The 13,422-nt window shown below is 43.8% G+C and overlaps 1 protein-coding gene across 2 annotated transcripts; it reads left to right on the top strand.

Annotated features, from left to right (window-relative positions):
* The first annotated feature begins 4,343 nt into the window (after positions 1-4,343).
* On the top strand, positions 4,344-11,287 carry RSPH1 (radial spoke head component 1). 2 transcript variants are annotated; one of them, XM_042033737.1, is made up of 9 exons: positions 4,344-4,452; positions 4,819-4,932; positions 5,046-5,151; positions 6,140-6,230; positions 6,463-6,598; positions 6,905-6,976; positions 8,466-8,631; positions 9,054-9,152; positions 10,914-11,287. In XM_042033737.1, exons 1-9 carry the CDS (start codon positions 4,393-4,395, stop codon positions 10,934-10,936), a joined length of 867 nt encoding a protein of 288 aa, XP_041889671.1. In that variant the 5' UTR covers positions 4,344-4,392; the 3' UTR covers positions 10,937-11,287. The 2 variants fall into 2 exon arrangements, with proteins under 2 accessions (XP_041889671.1, XP_041889681.1); XM_042033747.1 differs by having other exon boundaries at positions 9,054-9,167.
* The last annotated feature ends 2,135 nt before the right edge of the window (positions 11,288-13,422 follow it).

The raw sequence follows: 13,422 nt of genomic DNA, 5'->3' as shown, positions 1-13,422 counted from the left end.
TAGCTTTTTGAATCATCCTGCCTTCAGGCTATACAATGTTAATTGTACTTGGAGTAGGCAGTTGTAAACTGAGTGGCTAGAAAGGTCATTTGCTTGTTTTTCTGGCTTAGTTATGAGCACAGAAAGAGGTTATCTTTACTTGGTATACACACAGAGTAAGCAGATTTCATTTTGCCAGTAAAGAGCTTAAAAAGGCCTGTGCGGAGAGAAGTTTCCATTTTGCAAAGGATTTTGACATTTCAGAATCTTGCTTAATTCTGAGTTGGATGGAAAAAAAAACAGTATATGGAAGTTAGTGACAGTAAATTCCACTTTGTCCACCGTTTGTTCCCATAACCTAAGAAAATATGTTGAATTCTTTGAGTGTGTCTGATAGTATATATTGCAGAATAATAAAAAGACCTGAAATGTATATTCCCAAGCAAGAACTCCCCTTAGGATATGATTTCAATTCCCTAATCCCACATTTTTCCTCCAAAAGGCTGTTGAAAACAATCTGGTTTACATTTAAATTTCAGGAGGAACAGAACTGATTTCATTAAGTTTTTCCTGACAGCTCCTGTTTACACTTTGCTAGTGTCTGTTACCAGCCATGAATTACATTTTTATAAGGAGAAAGATGTAAATTACTGTCTTCTAAGAGATAAAAAAAATATTTCCTTGCAGATCTCTGTTGTTTAAAGTCTTGTCAAAAGACGTAATCCTGCCCAGATCTGCCCTACCAAAAGCAGTGAAGGATCACTTGCATCTCAATCGAGCCCAGAGCAAAACTCAAACTGACTTGAGTGCCAAGGACTGGCCCTCCCAGAGTAACCAACTCTGTCAGGAATGATTGAGTAATGTGTGAAGTGAGGAAACCAACCTGTGAGTCAGGCAAATTATCTCCACTCATCCTGTTAATTTTGATGGCAGAAGATGAAAAGGCCACACTGCTGGCAGGGTGGAGAAAAGCTGCCTCACAGAGGCAGTGGCCCTGGAAGAAGGATGTATGGTAGAACAGAGGCAGAGAGCAGCGAGCTCCTGGAGGGCAGGAATTCCAAAGTGCACTGAGTGGGAATTAAGCAGGATGCTGCCTTTACCATCTCAGAGGCTGTGTGTGCACCCTGCTGTATTTTAATCACCCCTTTGAAGCAAGACACTGATTGACACGTAGAGGTCAACAAACAGTCCTGTCGTTTCTAATGTTCATTGTGCGATGTGTGCTCTCAGAACTTGGTCAGTGCTGGAAGGAAGCCTTCAGGTTGTTTCACAGGTGTGGCACAGCAACATTTTCCCTGCAAAACCCCTGCACTGCTGAAAGTCTCCCCCTCCCAACAGAGGGTAAAGTCCAAGGAGAAACAGGAGCATAACTGGCCTCAAAAATGCCTTTTGGCCATTTCTCTCTGCAGAGGAGCTCTCTGGTTAAAATCAAAGTGAGGACCTGCAAGGCAGGATAAAAGGACATCTGGGGCTGTCCTCTTCCACAGGAGGCACTTTCTGGAGTCATGTTCCCAGCAGCCTTCTCCATCCCTGTGTCATTGTCTTTCTCTGTTTTTAAGCACCTCTGGCAGCAGTGGCTTTGGGTTTCAGGGGAGCTCTGGCTCCCTATGAGGCTTCTGTCAGGCTCAAACCAGGAGCTTTCCCAGGGCAACTCACAGCTGTAGCAGCTTCTGCTGTCCCTGCCAGGGTGACTGGCAGTCAGTGCAGGCAGCTGCCAGCTCAGCCAGCAGCAAGGGGAGAGCAGATAATCAGCACAAATCACCCTCTCGGGACTTTGGACAAATGAAATTTGTATACAAGATCTGCAGGACCTTAAGAATCTTGGTCCTTTGACAGAAAAGGGAAAAGAACAGGAAAATAAGGATGATAGCAGCCCTCCTTTCAAAAGTGACATACCTGAAGCTTAACTTTAATCGACATTGAAATACACCCAAATTCAATGGGAAGACAAGAAACTACAAGATAAATTCTTCTTGTCATTAATTATACATATCCTTATAAGTTGTAGTTGTTCTCACAAGACAGTTTCTAGGTATAGAAAACTTTACCTGATGCCTCCCTTATTTAAGTGAAATGATCCTGTCATAAATACATTTGTTCTTTCTGCCACTTCTGGGTGCTAAGCAGTTTAACTTTTATAAAGAAAGAGTTAGCTGTTTCCCAAGAAAACTGAGCTCCTTCAGACCCTTTTCTTCCTTCAGAACTCTGAAACAATAAGCAAGAGCTGTTAAGGATCATTATTAGTGGTCATCCAGGGGAGTGACTCTGGTATCTTGTCGCTGCTTCCTGTTTGTGTCACAGCTGTTCCCTGGGCCACGTCACCTTCCAGGCCAAAAGACACATCTGGTTGCTTTTGTTTAACAGGGAGCACCTCCCTATGCATTCCAAACATAAATTCCCTTATCATTCTGAGCTGTAGTGTCTGCTTAGAATGAATACACCACGCACAGACCAAGTGAGCACTTTTATAATTAGAGACATTACCTTATTGTAGATAAAAGAATTTAGCCAGTCTTGGGTGCAAGGGAGAAACAGAGGCATCATCAAGAGTCAGAAAGAAGGAACTGCACAGATTGTGTTTCAGAGAATGTGCACTCATGTCAGCTCTGCAGGAGCTCAGCAGAGCAGTAGCTTGCATATTCTGCAATTGCTTATTAACAGTACATTACGCAAATTAGGCTTCCCTAGTCAAATGCTGGGAATGTGCAGGAAAGAGAAATAACCATACAGTTTGGAGTCAATGAATGTATAGCTTCTTAGTGCTCTACCAGCTAACAAAATTTAATTTCAGTGTTCTTAACTGTTTCAAAGGGAAGGTGCTCTCAAATGAGTAACTGGACATTAACTCGGAAGCTGGTTCCTATGGACATTAACTCAGAAGCTGGTTCCTATGAACACAGAGGTATTTAGAAATAGTCTCCTCTTTTTGCATCTTTACCCAGGTGAAGACAAAAAGACACTTGCCACAGAAGTGACACCTTATTAGTATTCATTCATTATCTAAATACTGGCTATTTAGATTCCTACCTCTGAAAACTCACCTGAATATGGTGTTTCTTTGTGTAGCGATGACCCTGTTTTTCTTCTGGTTTGGGTGGAGAAGCTTTGATCTAGGGCATAAGGTGACCCCCACCACATTTTCCAACTACTTGCCAATCCTGCCTTCCTCAGAAGTGTCACCTGCTCTGCCCAGTGCTTGTCTAGCTCACTGCTTTTCACAAAGCATATCCTTGCCTTGTGAATCCTTGGCCATTAAATTACTGTGCAAAGTGATGGTGAGGTGACTTGCCAGAGTCCTGTAAGAGAGAAGACAGGAAGTGGACTGGTATTTCTGAACATCAATAAACTGCCCAAAAATAAAAGAATCTAGCTGAAGGATGAGGTTTAAAATCTAAAATGTTGTTTTCAGGCCAGACCAGCTTAACTACTGGGAGCTCTCGGAAGGCTGAGGGGTCTCAGGTCACATCCAAGACATCACCAGTTTCAACACACAAAAGGCACTTGGTGGGAAAAGCTGAGGGGAAGAGGCAGAGGGTTGGAGTGGCTTCAGGAAATCACCCAGTCCAACGCCCTGCCAAGGCAGGGCCACCCAGAGCAGGTGACACAGGAACACGTCCAGGTGGGTTTGGAATGTCTCCAGAGAGGGACACTCCACAACCTCCCTGGGCAGCTGTTCCAGAGCTCTGCCACCCTCAATGTGAAGAAGTTCTTCTTCGTGTTGAGGTGGAACGTCTTGTGCTTTATTTTACAGCCATTGCTCCTCATACTGGGCACCACTGAACAGAGCCTGGCACTGTTTTAAAATGAGCCTGTGCAACAGTGGGGGGAAAATGTTGAGAAGAGGCTTAATCAGTGAAATAGTTAACAGCTGATGGGCAAGCTCTGGGTGATGTCCACGTGTTAGAAAAACCAATTAAAAGTTTAGGGCTTGACATACTTTAGTGCTCTCAGACCTCGAGAAGGAAGTTAGTAGAGCCTGGGAAGGGAATTTATTGTTGAGAACGGGACAGAATTTATAAACCACATTACATAAAGCAGAGGTGCTCTATCTGGGAGAAAGATTATAAAAATACTGAAAAACGCGGACTAATTAGCATGAGAAGCAAGAAATCAATAACGAATAGAAGGCAGAACACTAATTAATGAAGACAATTACGTAAATTGTAAGCCAATGAACACTAATCTCTTTGCTGAAATGAATAACTAGGTAAAAGTTTTGGCGACTGACACGCACGTTCTGGGGAGCTATCCCCATGTTCCTCCAAGACGGAATCATTAGTGCCGACTTTCTAACAAACAGGTTGGAGAGTTTTATTTCCCTGTGCTGGGGGCCGGGGCCGGGCCCAGGCCGCGCTGAGGGGCGGCCCCGCCGCGGCCTCGCTCGGTTGTCACAGCGACGGCGACGCCGCGGCCATGTCGGACCTGGGCTCTGAGGAGGGCGACGAGTCCGGGGAGGCCGGGGCGGACATCGGGGTGCGCGGGGGCCCGGGAGGAGCGGGCGGGCAGCGGGGAAGGCAGAGGGAAAGGGAACATCCCCGGGGATGAGGCGCTCAGTGCCCGCCGGGCCGGGCCGAGGAGAGGTCCCGAGGGGCAGCTCCCCGGGCAGGGGGTTTCGGGAGAGCGGCTGTGTCGTTCCAGGTGCGACCTGCCCCGCTTTTTCCATGGGTTTGAAAGCACGCATCCACGCTTTTCAGTTGTGCGGCAAGAAGGCTGGGGGTGCCGGGGTCTGACTGAAGCTGAGCTGGAGCAGCTTTCCACAAACACCTGAGTCCCTCTGTGTGGTGAGGTTGGATTCAGTCAGGCCCAGCCCTTTAACCATTTTCCCTCCGCGTTTATCAGGAGTATGAAGGCGATCGCAATTCCGAAGGGGAGCGGCATGGATTTGGGAAGGCACGGCTGCCCAATGGTGACACCTACGAAGGGGAATACAAGCATGGTTTGAGGAGTGGACGTGTAAGACACCGACCCTGGTCGTGGTTCTGCTTCTGCAGTTGTGTTATTTGGGCACTGTATTGAACCAAGGGTGAGAGCTGACAGGTATTTCGTCTGTACCAAATGTGTTTCAGGGGACCTACAGGTTTAAAAACGGTGCTCTCTACACTGGGGACTACCTTGAAAACAAGAAGCATGGAAAAGGTGTATTTTTTTATCCAGATGGATCAAAATATGCAGGTAAAACACTGAACACAGTTGCAAGGATTTCTGTAGCCAAAAGGACACGTTCCCCTCTCACTCCTCCTCCGCCACAAATGAAAAGAGATAGTGAATTGGAGAATGTCTTATTTTAAGAAGATACATTTGCTACAAGATACTGTCCTCTTATTCCCTTTCTAGTAATAGTTCTGAGAAGCTTGGGGTTTATTTATGGGGATTTAGTTTAGAGCATTTATTAGATCTGTCGTTAAAAAAATTGGCTGCTTATCAGAGTCCTTATTTAGGGATTGGGACACCTCTGAAGTTTGGAGAAGTTGACATTCACAGTTTCCCTGCTTGCTGGAGAGTACCTGAAATACTCAGAATATCAGTTAAGTTTCAAGGGACAATATTTCCCCCCTCCTTTCTAAGCTAGGAAAAAAAAGACATTCACATTGTGAGGGCTAAAAGCTGAGAGCAAAAAGCACAGCCTGATCTTGCCGTGCAGGAACATAAGCACTGTGATTTTTTTTTTTTTTTTAACTACTTTTTAGCTTGATTAGAAGAATAATTAAGACACACCATCTAGCATCCTTCTGAATATATGTGCCCCATGACTGACAGGACAACTTTATCAAATAAGTCAAAGTAGTTCCTCTTTAAAATTTATGTGGAAAAGTCACATTATCTAATGCAGCTGTAATACATTACCCCATTTAAAGATAGGACTGGGTTGTTATGTGTTCATAATGGTAATAGAAAGTAATAACAGAGACAGATAATGATGGAAAAATGGAGAGAGAGGTCAGGCAGCAGCATAAATACATGTGGAGAGGAACAGACTGATGAAAAAAGAGCAAGGGACTCTAGAGTAAGGAGTGGTGTAAGGAATAGTGAGGAAGTCCAACAGTATCATAGCTTTCTTTTCCTTCTCTGATACTTGTATGATAATGTTACAAACTGGCCACTGTATCAGACAAAGAAATAAACCAGGTCTCACACTGCTTTTATCCTTTTGTCCTTGAAGGAGACTGGATGCATGACCAGAGACAGGGCTATGGAGAGTATCTGTATGCAAATGGAGACACTTATACTGGAGAATGGGCTGACAACAAGAGGTTTGTTTCGTTCTCACAGGGATGTTTCAAGTCACCCAGTGGCATTAAAATGCAAAGATTATTTTCAGAGCATGTCTGACTGCAGCAAATGACATCCAGGGGTGACCTTGGCAATTTAGTCCAGCTTGAGTAGTTTCAGCTGCTTAATTAATACTGGTTTTATACCTTAATTATAACAACATCCTAAATTCTTAATGCTCACTGGTATAAAACAAAATAATTTTCTCCTTAGGCATGGGCAAGGCACATATGTCTATAAAGACACAGGATCTAAGTATGTTGGTGCTTGGGTAAACGGAATCCAGGAAGGACCAGCTGAACTTATCCACCTAAACCATAGATTTAAGGGCAGGTTTCTCAATGGTAAGGTAAGCGTGCAGGAACACTTTCTATTCATCTGAACAGTTAGCATGGAATTGCCTTAATATGACCTATTTCCTCTTAAAATAAGAAGCTAGGCTTCTGATCTTTTGTAGTATTTCTTGTACCATAAGTGTAACACATGAAACTGAATTAACCTGTAGGACACAATGCCAAGTGTCTTTGCAACATCACTTGCAAACTGTAGTGTTACTGACTATTGCATGGAATTTTTAGTAAAGGGTATTTTACATTTCTGTGCTTAGAATGGATTAACTGTTCAGTTCTGTTGATGTTTTTATGTCTTTATGCAGCCTTTAGGTCCTGGCAAATTCATCTTTGATATGGGATGTGAGCAGCATGGTGAATACATAGAACCAGAGCAGGTAAAAGAAATAGTGCAAGTTGTAGTGAGTATCAGAGAACTCAGTAAATCAAATCTATTGTTGAGGAATATGTAAAATGCCTTACAGACAGTGATGTTAAAGTAGATCTTATGAGTAAAAAGGGGTGGAAACTTGTGCATTCTTAAGAACTAAATGAGGTTTCATTTTGCCTTTTTTTTTTAATGTTCTCTACTGTGTAAGCTTTGAAAACTACAAGGTGTGATTTTGCACTGCTTGCAGATATGAATCCTTTCTGCTTAAAAAGAATCAGAACCTTCCCAAAACATTTGAAGTTTCAAATCACAGGGGAATACAGATACATTTGTCTGCATATTTAGCTTCTGTGACATTTTCTTCTGAACACCAGAAAATAATGAACAATATTTCCTGTATTTCTGAACTGCTTGGTGCTATGCATACAAATGGTATTTTCCAGCAGATTCATGTTTGGGAAATACATCCTATTGTTGTCCTGGTCCTGTTAGGAACTTAATATCCACGGATTCTAATAGTTGTAGGGAGTATCAAAGTGGTGTCAAAGTGTGTTTTCCCTTCTCCTTTATGCATTAATGTTTTGAAACATTCCTGATTAATATGATGCAAAAATAGCTACAGAAGTAAGAAATATATTTTAATATTACTGTTTGATTTCAAGAAAAAATGCCACATTTTAGCTTAGAGTTTGCTACCTCTTACGTGACATTAGTTGCCATTACACATCATAAAATTCTCTGATGCAGCAATCATTTCTGAAGGATAAAATAAAAATCATCAAAGTCCTGTCACTTGTGATAGAGATTTGCAAAGCTTGGAGACTGTTTTGCTTTTTTCAGGCTAAAAGCAAGAGATCCTCAAATTAAGTATCAGATTGATAGGAGTATCCAAAGTAATGTGTATTTCCTTAGTTCAGCTGGGAATTCTTGGATGAGCTTTGTAAAGCAAGGGACAGTGCTGTCACTAAAGTAAGATTAAATTTTGCCCTTTTGGTTTAGTTGAAGTAATTGCAGAACAAAGCCCATAAAAAAAAAGAGAAAAGATTAGCTAATAATACAGACAATGATTCAATTATTGACTCCTTCATATTTGTAGAAAAAGCATGATTTTTTCAAATGTAAAAAAATATCTTCACATTTCAAAACCATAAGCTTTGTGCACTACCTTACTGCTTCTTAGATCCTTTCAAATGTCCTCCCTAAGCAAAGATTTAGGCAGAAACAACTGGTTTTTCAGTCTGTTACTGTGTGAGACAGTGAAGCATCTACCAGACAAAGCATCAGATATCAATCATCAGTAATTGTCAACTGAACTTCATCAAGGTTCAAAGTGTAGTTTTTGTCCAAGATTTGCAGCTGCTGAAGTTCCTCCACCTGTAAATACTTCCCAGTCATTGCCATTTTGATCCCAGATAAGGAGGTTTTAGTAGACTAACCCATCATCTTAGTTACTGTCTGTAGCAATGAGATACTGGATTTCATGAATTCTCTTCCAGGAAAAAGAGGAGGAAGAAGAGGATGAACCACCATTACCTGTTGAACCAAAATGGAAAGCATCAGAAATTACCAAATTAACACCCTGGTCTCCCCATGAGGAAGAGCCAGCCCCCAGAGAAGCAGAAGGAGCAGTAACTGAAGAAGAGAAAATTCCTTCAGTTACAGGTTTGTTCTGGAAACATCTGGAAACTCCATGCTTTCACTATGGTGACCATCGTTTTACAGGTTTAATACCAAGTGATGTGAGAGAGGTTTTGTGTTTTATTTTGTTTTTCCTATGATTTTCCATGTATTGAATGTTTGGAACTTCCAAGTCCATTCATAAACTGCACAATATGTATGTATGTATCTGTTTTATTTCACATAGCATGAGATAAACTGTCTTGGGAAGCCTGTGAGCTATTTTACTCTACGTCATGGCTTATTATATAAACTTGGTAATAAACAGAGACGATTTTGTGGGATTTCTCATGTGAACAACAACTGCAGCCTTCAGTAGGAGTTAGCTGGCATTACATGAAAACAAGGGCTGAGTGCAAATTTGTAAAGTTGATTTTCTTTGGTATTTCTAATTTCTCATATTGCAGTCACTGCAGAGGGTGGGGGTCATGAGCCCTCCAGTGAGGATTTTAACCCAGCAAGCAATGGAGGGGAAGGTGAGGGAAGAGAGGAAGAAGTAAACCAAGGTCAGTAGGATCAAGGTAAGAAATGGGGCATGTGTGCTCATTCTTTAATTAGTAGTCAGGGTTTGAAATTATGGATGTCAATCAGCTGAAGCCATGCTGCTGCTGGGAGACCATGGGAATCTGTACCTTTCATAAGGAGGGCAGCTCTCTGGAGAGGTGAACTGTGAGAAGCAGAACTCACATACTGCAACAGTACAAATTAAAAGTGACACTTTAGTGCATATACACTTGACAACACTTGCAGAGCTGAATTTGTAAGAGATTGCATTTCCAAACTGTGTTTTTTTTTTTTTACAAAAATGAGAGAGAATATGTCAGATCCTGAGAAGTCTAGGCAGTTTCAAGCACTTCACTTTTCTGTAATGAATGCAACTGTATATTCTTAATTCTCTCAATTGTAGTTCAAAAGCAGGCTAAACAAATACAAAGAAACAAATTTTAGGTGTTATTATGCATTATGGTTTGAATAGCCTCTGGTTGGTTTTTTTCTCCTACAAACCAAAGAGATTTGAATTCAGATGCTCAGGTTTTCTTCCAGGTTGTTCAGAAGCCTGTTTTAAACTCACAATTACAAGAAGCAACAGGGATGCCTCCATGTTTACTCATATTTAGCTTATATGCCTCCACCCAATTGTGTTGTTTGTATTTATTCTTAAAATTTACAAGCTTGGCTATCTGATGTATGAAAATACCAGATAAATTTATCCATTTGTAGTCAGTCCATTTTACAATAAATCCAAGCAAACCACTGTCTTTAGGGATCAGAGAATCTCTTAAACTATATGAAAATGCCTGAAGGTATGCACTAAACATTTAGGTCAGCTCTTGCAGTCTCTCAATTTTCTCCTCTGAAGGTGCTCTCTAGCTTCAGGGCAGAGCAGGCAGCTGGCTGACCTGGTGTGTAGGACTGACATCTTACAGGATCTCTGGGCTTGGGTCAAATCCAGCAGAAATCTCAGCAGGTTATAGCACTGCTTTGGATTTGGTGAAAGTGCATTGAGCCTGCTTTGTCTCAAAGACCTTTGGACTCAAATAACCATTTGGACTGAACTTGATTCTAATAAATTTTCTGGCCCACTGCAACAAAGCAGTTCTGGTTTCCCAGTGGCTTTTGTAGGGTGTTTTTGAGAACAAATGATCCCAGGTATCTGTCAGATATGGCATAGAGGCAGATGAAAACATAGCAAAGTGATAGATGTTCTCAAAGTTCCTTCCAACACTTTATTTCCAGAATCAAGGAGTTGGATGATTTTAAACATTTTTCAGCACAGGTCGCCAGCCATAATTAATGAGGCAACATATTGTTCCCCTTGTCTTTATGTTTAGCAAGATTAAGTTATACTAAGAGGGAATGATTTGAAGAAAATACACATCCTGTGAAGACCAGATGTAACAAAACCTATTTTCTTGCAGCCTGGTCTTCCCTGCCCCTTTACCATAATTTTTTTTTTTTTCACACAGAGATTCCCTCCTCCTTGTTTTGAATTCCTTATGATATCATCTAAGCAGGAGACATTCTTTGGCTGTTCCAGAGTTACACATGGGCTGGCTGGCAGTCAGTGTGTGTGTACTGAGTCTGTCTGCCAGCTGACAAACGACGTAAACAACTTAAATTCAAGTATTGCCATTGAAAGGCAGTGGGTGAGGAGGGCTGAGGTGGACAGCAGAATCTTAGAGTTATGTTTCAGATTACTGGGATTACTTTCCAGTGTTTTATAATAAAATGCATCTCTTTGCCCTGTTTTTCCTTCTAATCCACAGAAATTACTGATTTAGGAGGATGAACCAGAGGAAACAGAGGAATTGGGTACAACTAAATGAAAAGACCCCAAAACTGAAATTTTGGAATAGATGACTTAGTGTGGTAAGCCTGCAATATTTTTGTTTGTAAAAGGATGTGTTAAGATGCTTTGAATAAACATTTCTGTCACTGTTCTGTCTGGAATGTGTATCTTTGGACCCTTAATAATCTCTGAGTCTCACAGCAACTTCCTTTATTCCATGTAGCCTGTAATCAGGTGTTGAATTCTGTGCTAAAATGTATAAATAGTGAAAAAGTTTTGATAGTTGCTGTGCTGGGTTTTTATCTCTGTACCTTCCCTTTCTTGGTAAATAAAATCCCTGTGTTGTCCTCATATGGTCTCCTTTGCACTTTCATTCAGGCAGAGGCATCTCTCCCTCATGGGATCCTAACCCCTGCGCAGGGTCCCTTCCAGCCACAAGCATTCCCGGATTCTGCCAGCTCCTCGCTTCCCTTTTCTTCTTCCCTCTGCTTCGAGCTGGGGCTGTGCTTGGGAATGTCCAGCAAAGAAGCCTTTGCTGTTTGCTCTGGGAGCCCACTCAGCTTCGGCACCTTGTCACCTGCACCTGCACAGCTCCCCTGCGAGGCACGGCAGAAACAGCGCCCCGGAAGCCTCGGGAATTGCCCTCTGTGCTCCATGGCACACACTGCAATGGTCTGGAATTCCAGTTTCCAGCAAGGAAAAGAAGTTCCTGCTCTTTAGACAAAGCTCTGAAGGGGCTGAAAGCCAAGTGGAGCAAGGTCTTACAATGACATTTCACAACCAGCCTTCATAACTTAGTCAAGGGTTGTTTTAGCACATGGACTGGGAAAAAAATCAGGGGAGGGTCTTTGGCTGGGAGGTGCCACAGATACACAGACAGACACTATGAAAGAAACAGAGCAGGCAAAGAAAGTCAGAAGAGAAGGGAGGACACAAATAGCACTAAGCTGAGAAGGTGGCACTCTGAAAAGCAAAGTGGAACTTCCTGAAAAGGAATGGGACAGAAATAAAGAATTCTGAAACTTTTATTTACTATCCAATTTCCTTCCTTCATCACAAACCTCCTGATAACAACACTCATCCAGCATGGTTTTCAGAAAGTACTTCGCTCTGAACTGATATTGCAGGCTGCAGACACAATGAAACACAGAATGGGCTGTCTCCTCCTGGTTACTTTGCCATCCTCAGGAGAGGAGGCAGCAGGAAGAGAAGGGCAGCTTGCATTCACCCTTCACTGTGAAGCTGGGGTGGGGGAAAAGGTCTCGTGATCTCTGTAGCTGTTCCCACAGGGACATGAAGGCTGATGCCAGAGCCCCAAGGGTGACATTAAGGGGTGTCATCATGCAATGCTCGCTTGGTATTGAGGGGAAGTGTGGCAATTTTGTTCACTGGGCTTTGTAATTCTGCCACAAGGCAGGTAAGTAGGCCTCGGCCTCCTGGACACAAAGATTCTGTGATCTTTCTTGTCTGGGGGAGAAAGCTGGGCCCATTGGTAGCCAAAGCCCAGTGCCCACAAGGGGAATTAAAAGGGTTCTTTATTGCATGAAATGATGTGCAGGGCTGTTCACATAACTCTTTGCAATTGTTGCTTAGTGTGCAAACAGCATCACTCAGTAACACCAAGGAAAGGGGAAACTTTTGTCATATGAAAACCAACAAAACCCCTGAGTTTGACACCGATGTCATTGGTGGGCCACTGAATGCCTCTCCTGGGCCACTGTCCCTAAGGAAAGCCCCCCTCACAGGGGCCTGGGCACATCAGGGGCTACAAGTGCCCGAGTCCGGGGCTGCTCCATGCCACTTCAGTGGGGTCAGCTGTTGTTGGGGTGCCGGGGTGGCCCTTTGTGACACAGGCGCGTTGTGTCAGGGCCCTTGGTGATGCGGGACATGGTGGTGCCCAGAGGCCATTGTGACATGACACAGCCCTGCCCTGCCAGAGGGGTATCTAAGGGGAACAGAGCCCAGCCCTGGGGTGCCCAGTCCCAGGAGAGCCACTCTGTCACGAGGAAGCAGCTTCCCTGAGAGCCTCTGTGGCAGTGCGTGATGGAGATGCTCAGAGAGGAGGTGAACCCCAACTCCCCCCCCTGCCATGGAGTAGCCAGGCCTGTGGATGAGGCCGCAGGTGATGGCCAGCCCCGGAGGGAGAGGGGAAAGACGGAGCTGGGATGGGGCCAGAGGCAGCTCCCTTGGGGCCAGGGCTGGGCAGGTGGCTGTGCCAAGGCAGTCGCCTCCTTCCCCCCCAGCCGAGGCACAGAGCCAGGGCCGTGCCCTGCACTGCCCCTGCTGCCCCCGCAGCCTCTGCCCTGGGTGGCTGGAAGCCCTCGGGGAGCAGTGGGAGGGGGCAGTGGGGGGGGACAGAGCTGCCAGGGCCACAGACTGTGGGGTGGGACTTGGCCAGGGAGGAGAGAGAGTGGGAACCCTACATGGGCCAGGAACTGCCCCAGTGGGGAAATGAGAATGTCCAAGAGCTGGAGCAGTGGGAAGAT

The sequence above is a fragment of the Corvus kubaryi genome, unplaced genomic scaffold, assembly GCF_017639235.1.
Source record: "Corvus kubaryi isolate FWS band 111438036 unplaced genomic scaffold, C.kubaryi_AGA036_p1.0 133, whole genome shotgun sequence".
NCBI lineage: Eukaryota > Metazoa > Chordata > Aves > Passeriformes > Corvidae > Corvus > Corvus kubaryi.
This window is presented reverse-complemented; position numbering and strand designations above follow the sequence as displayed.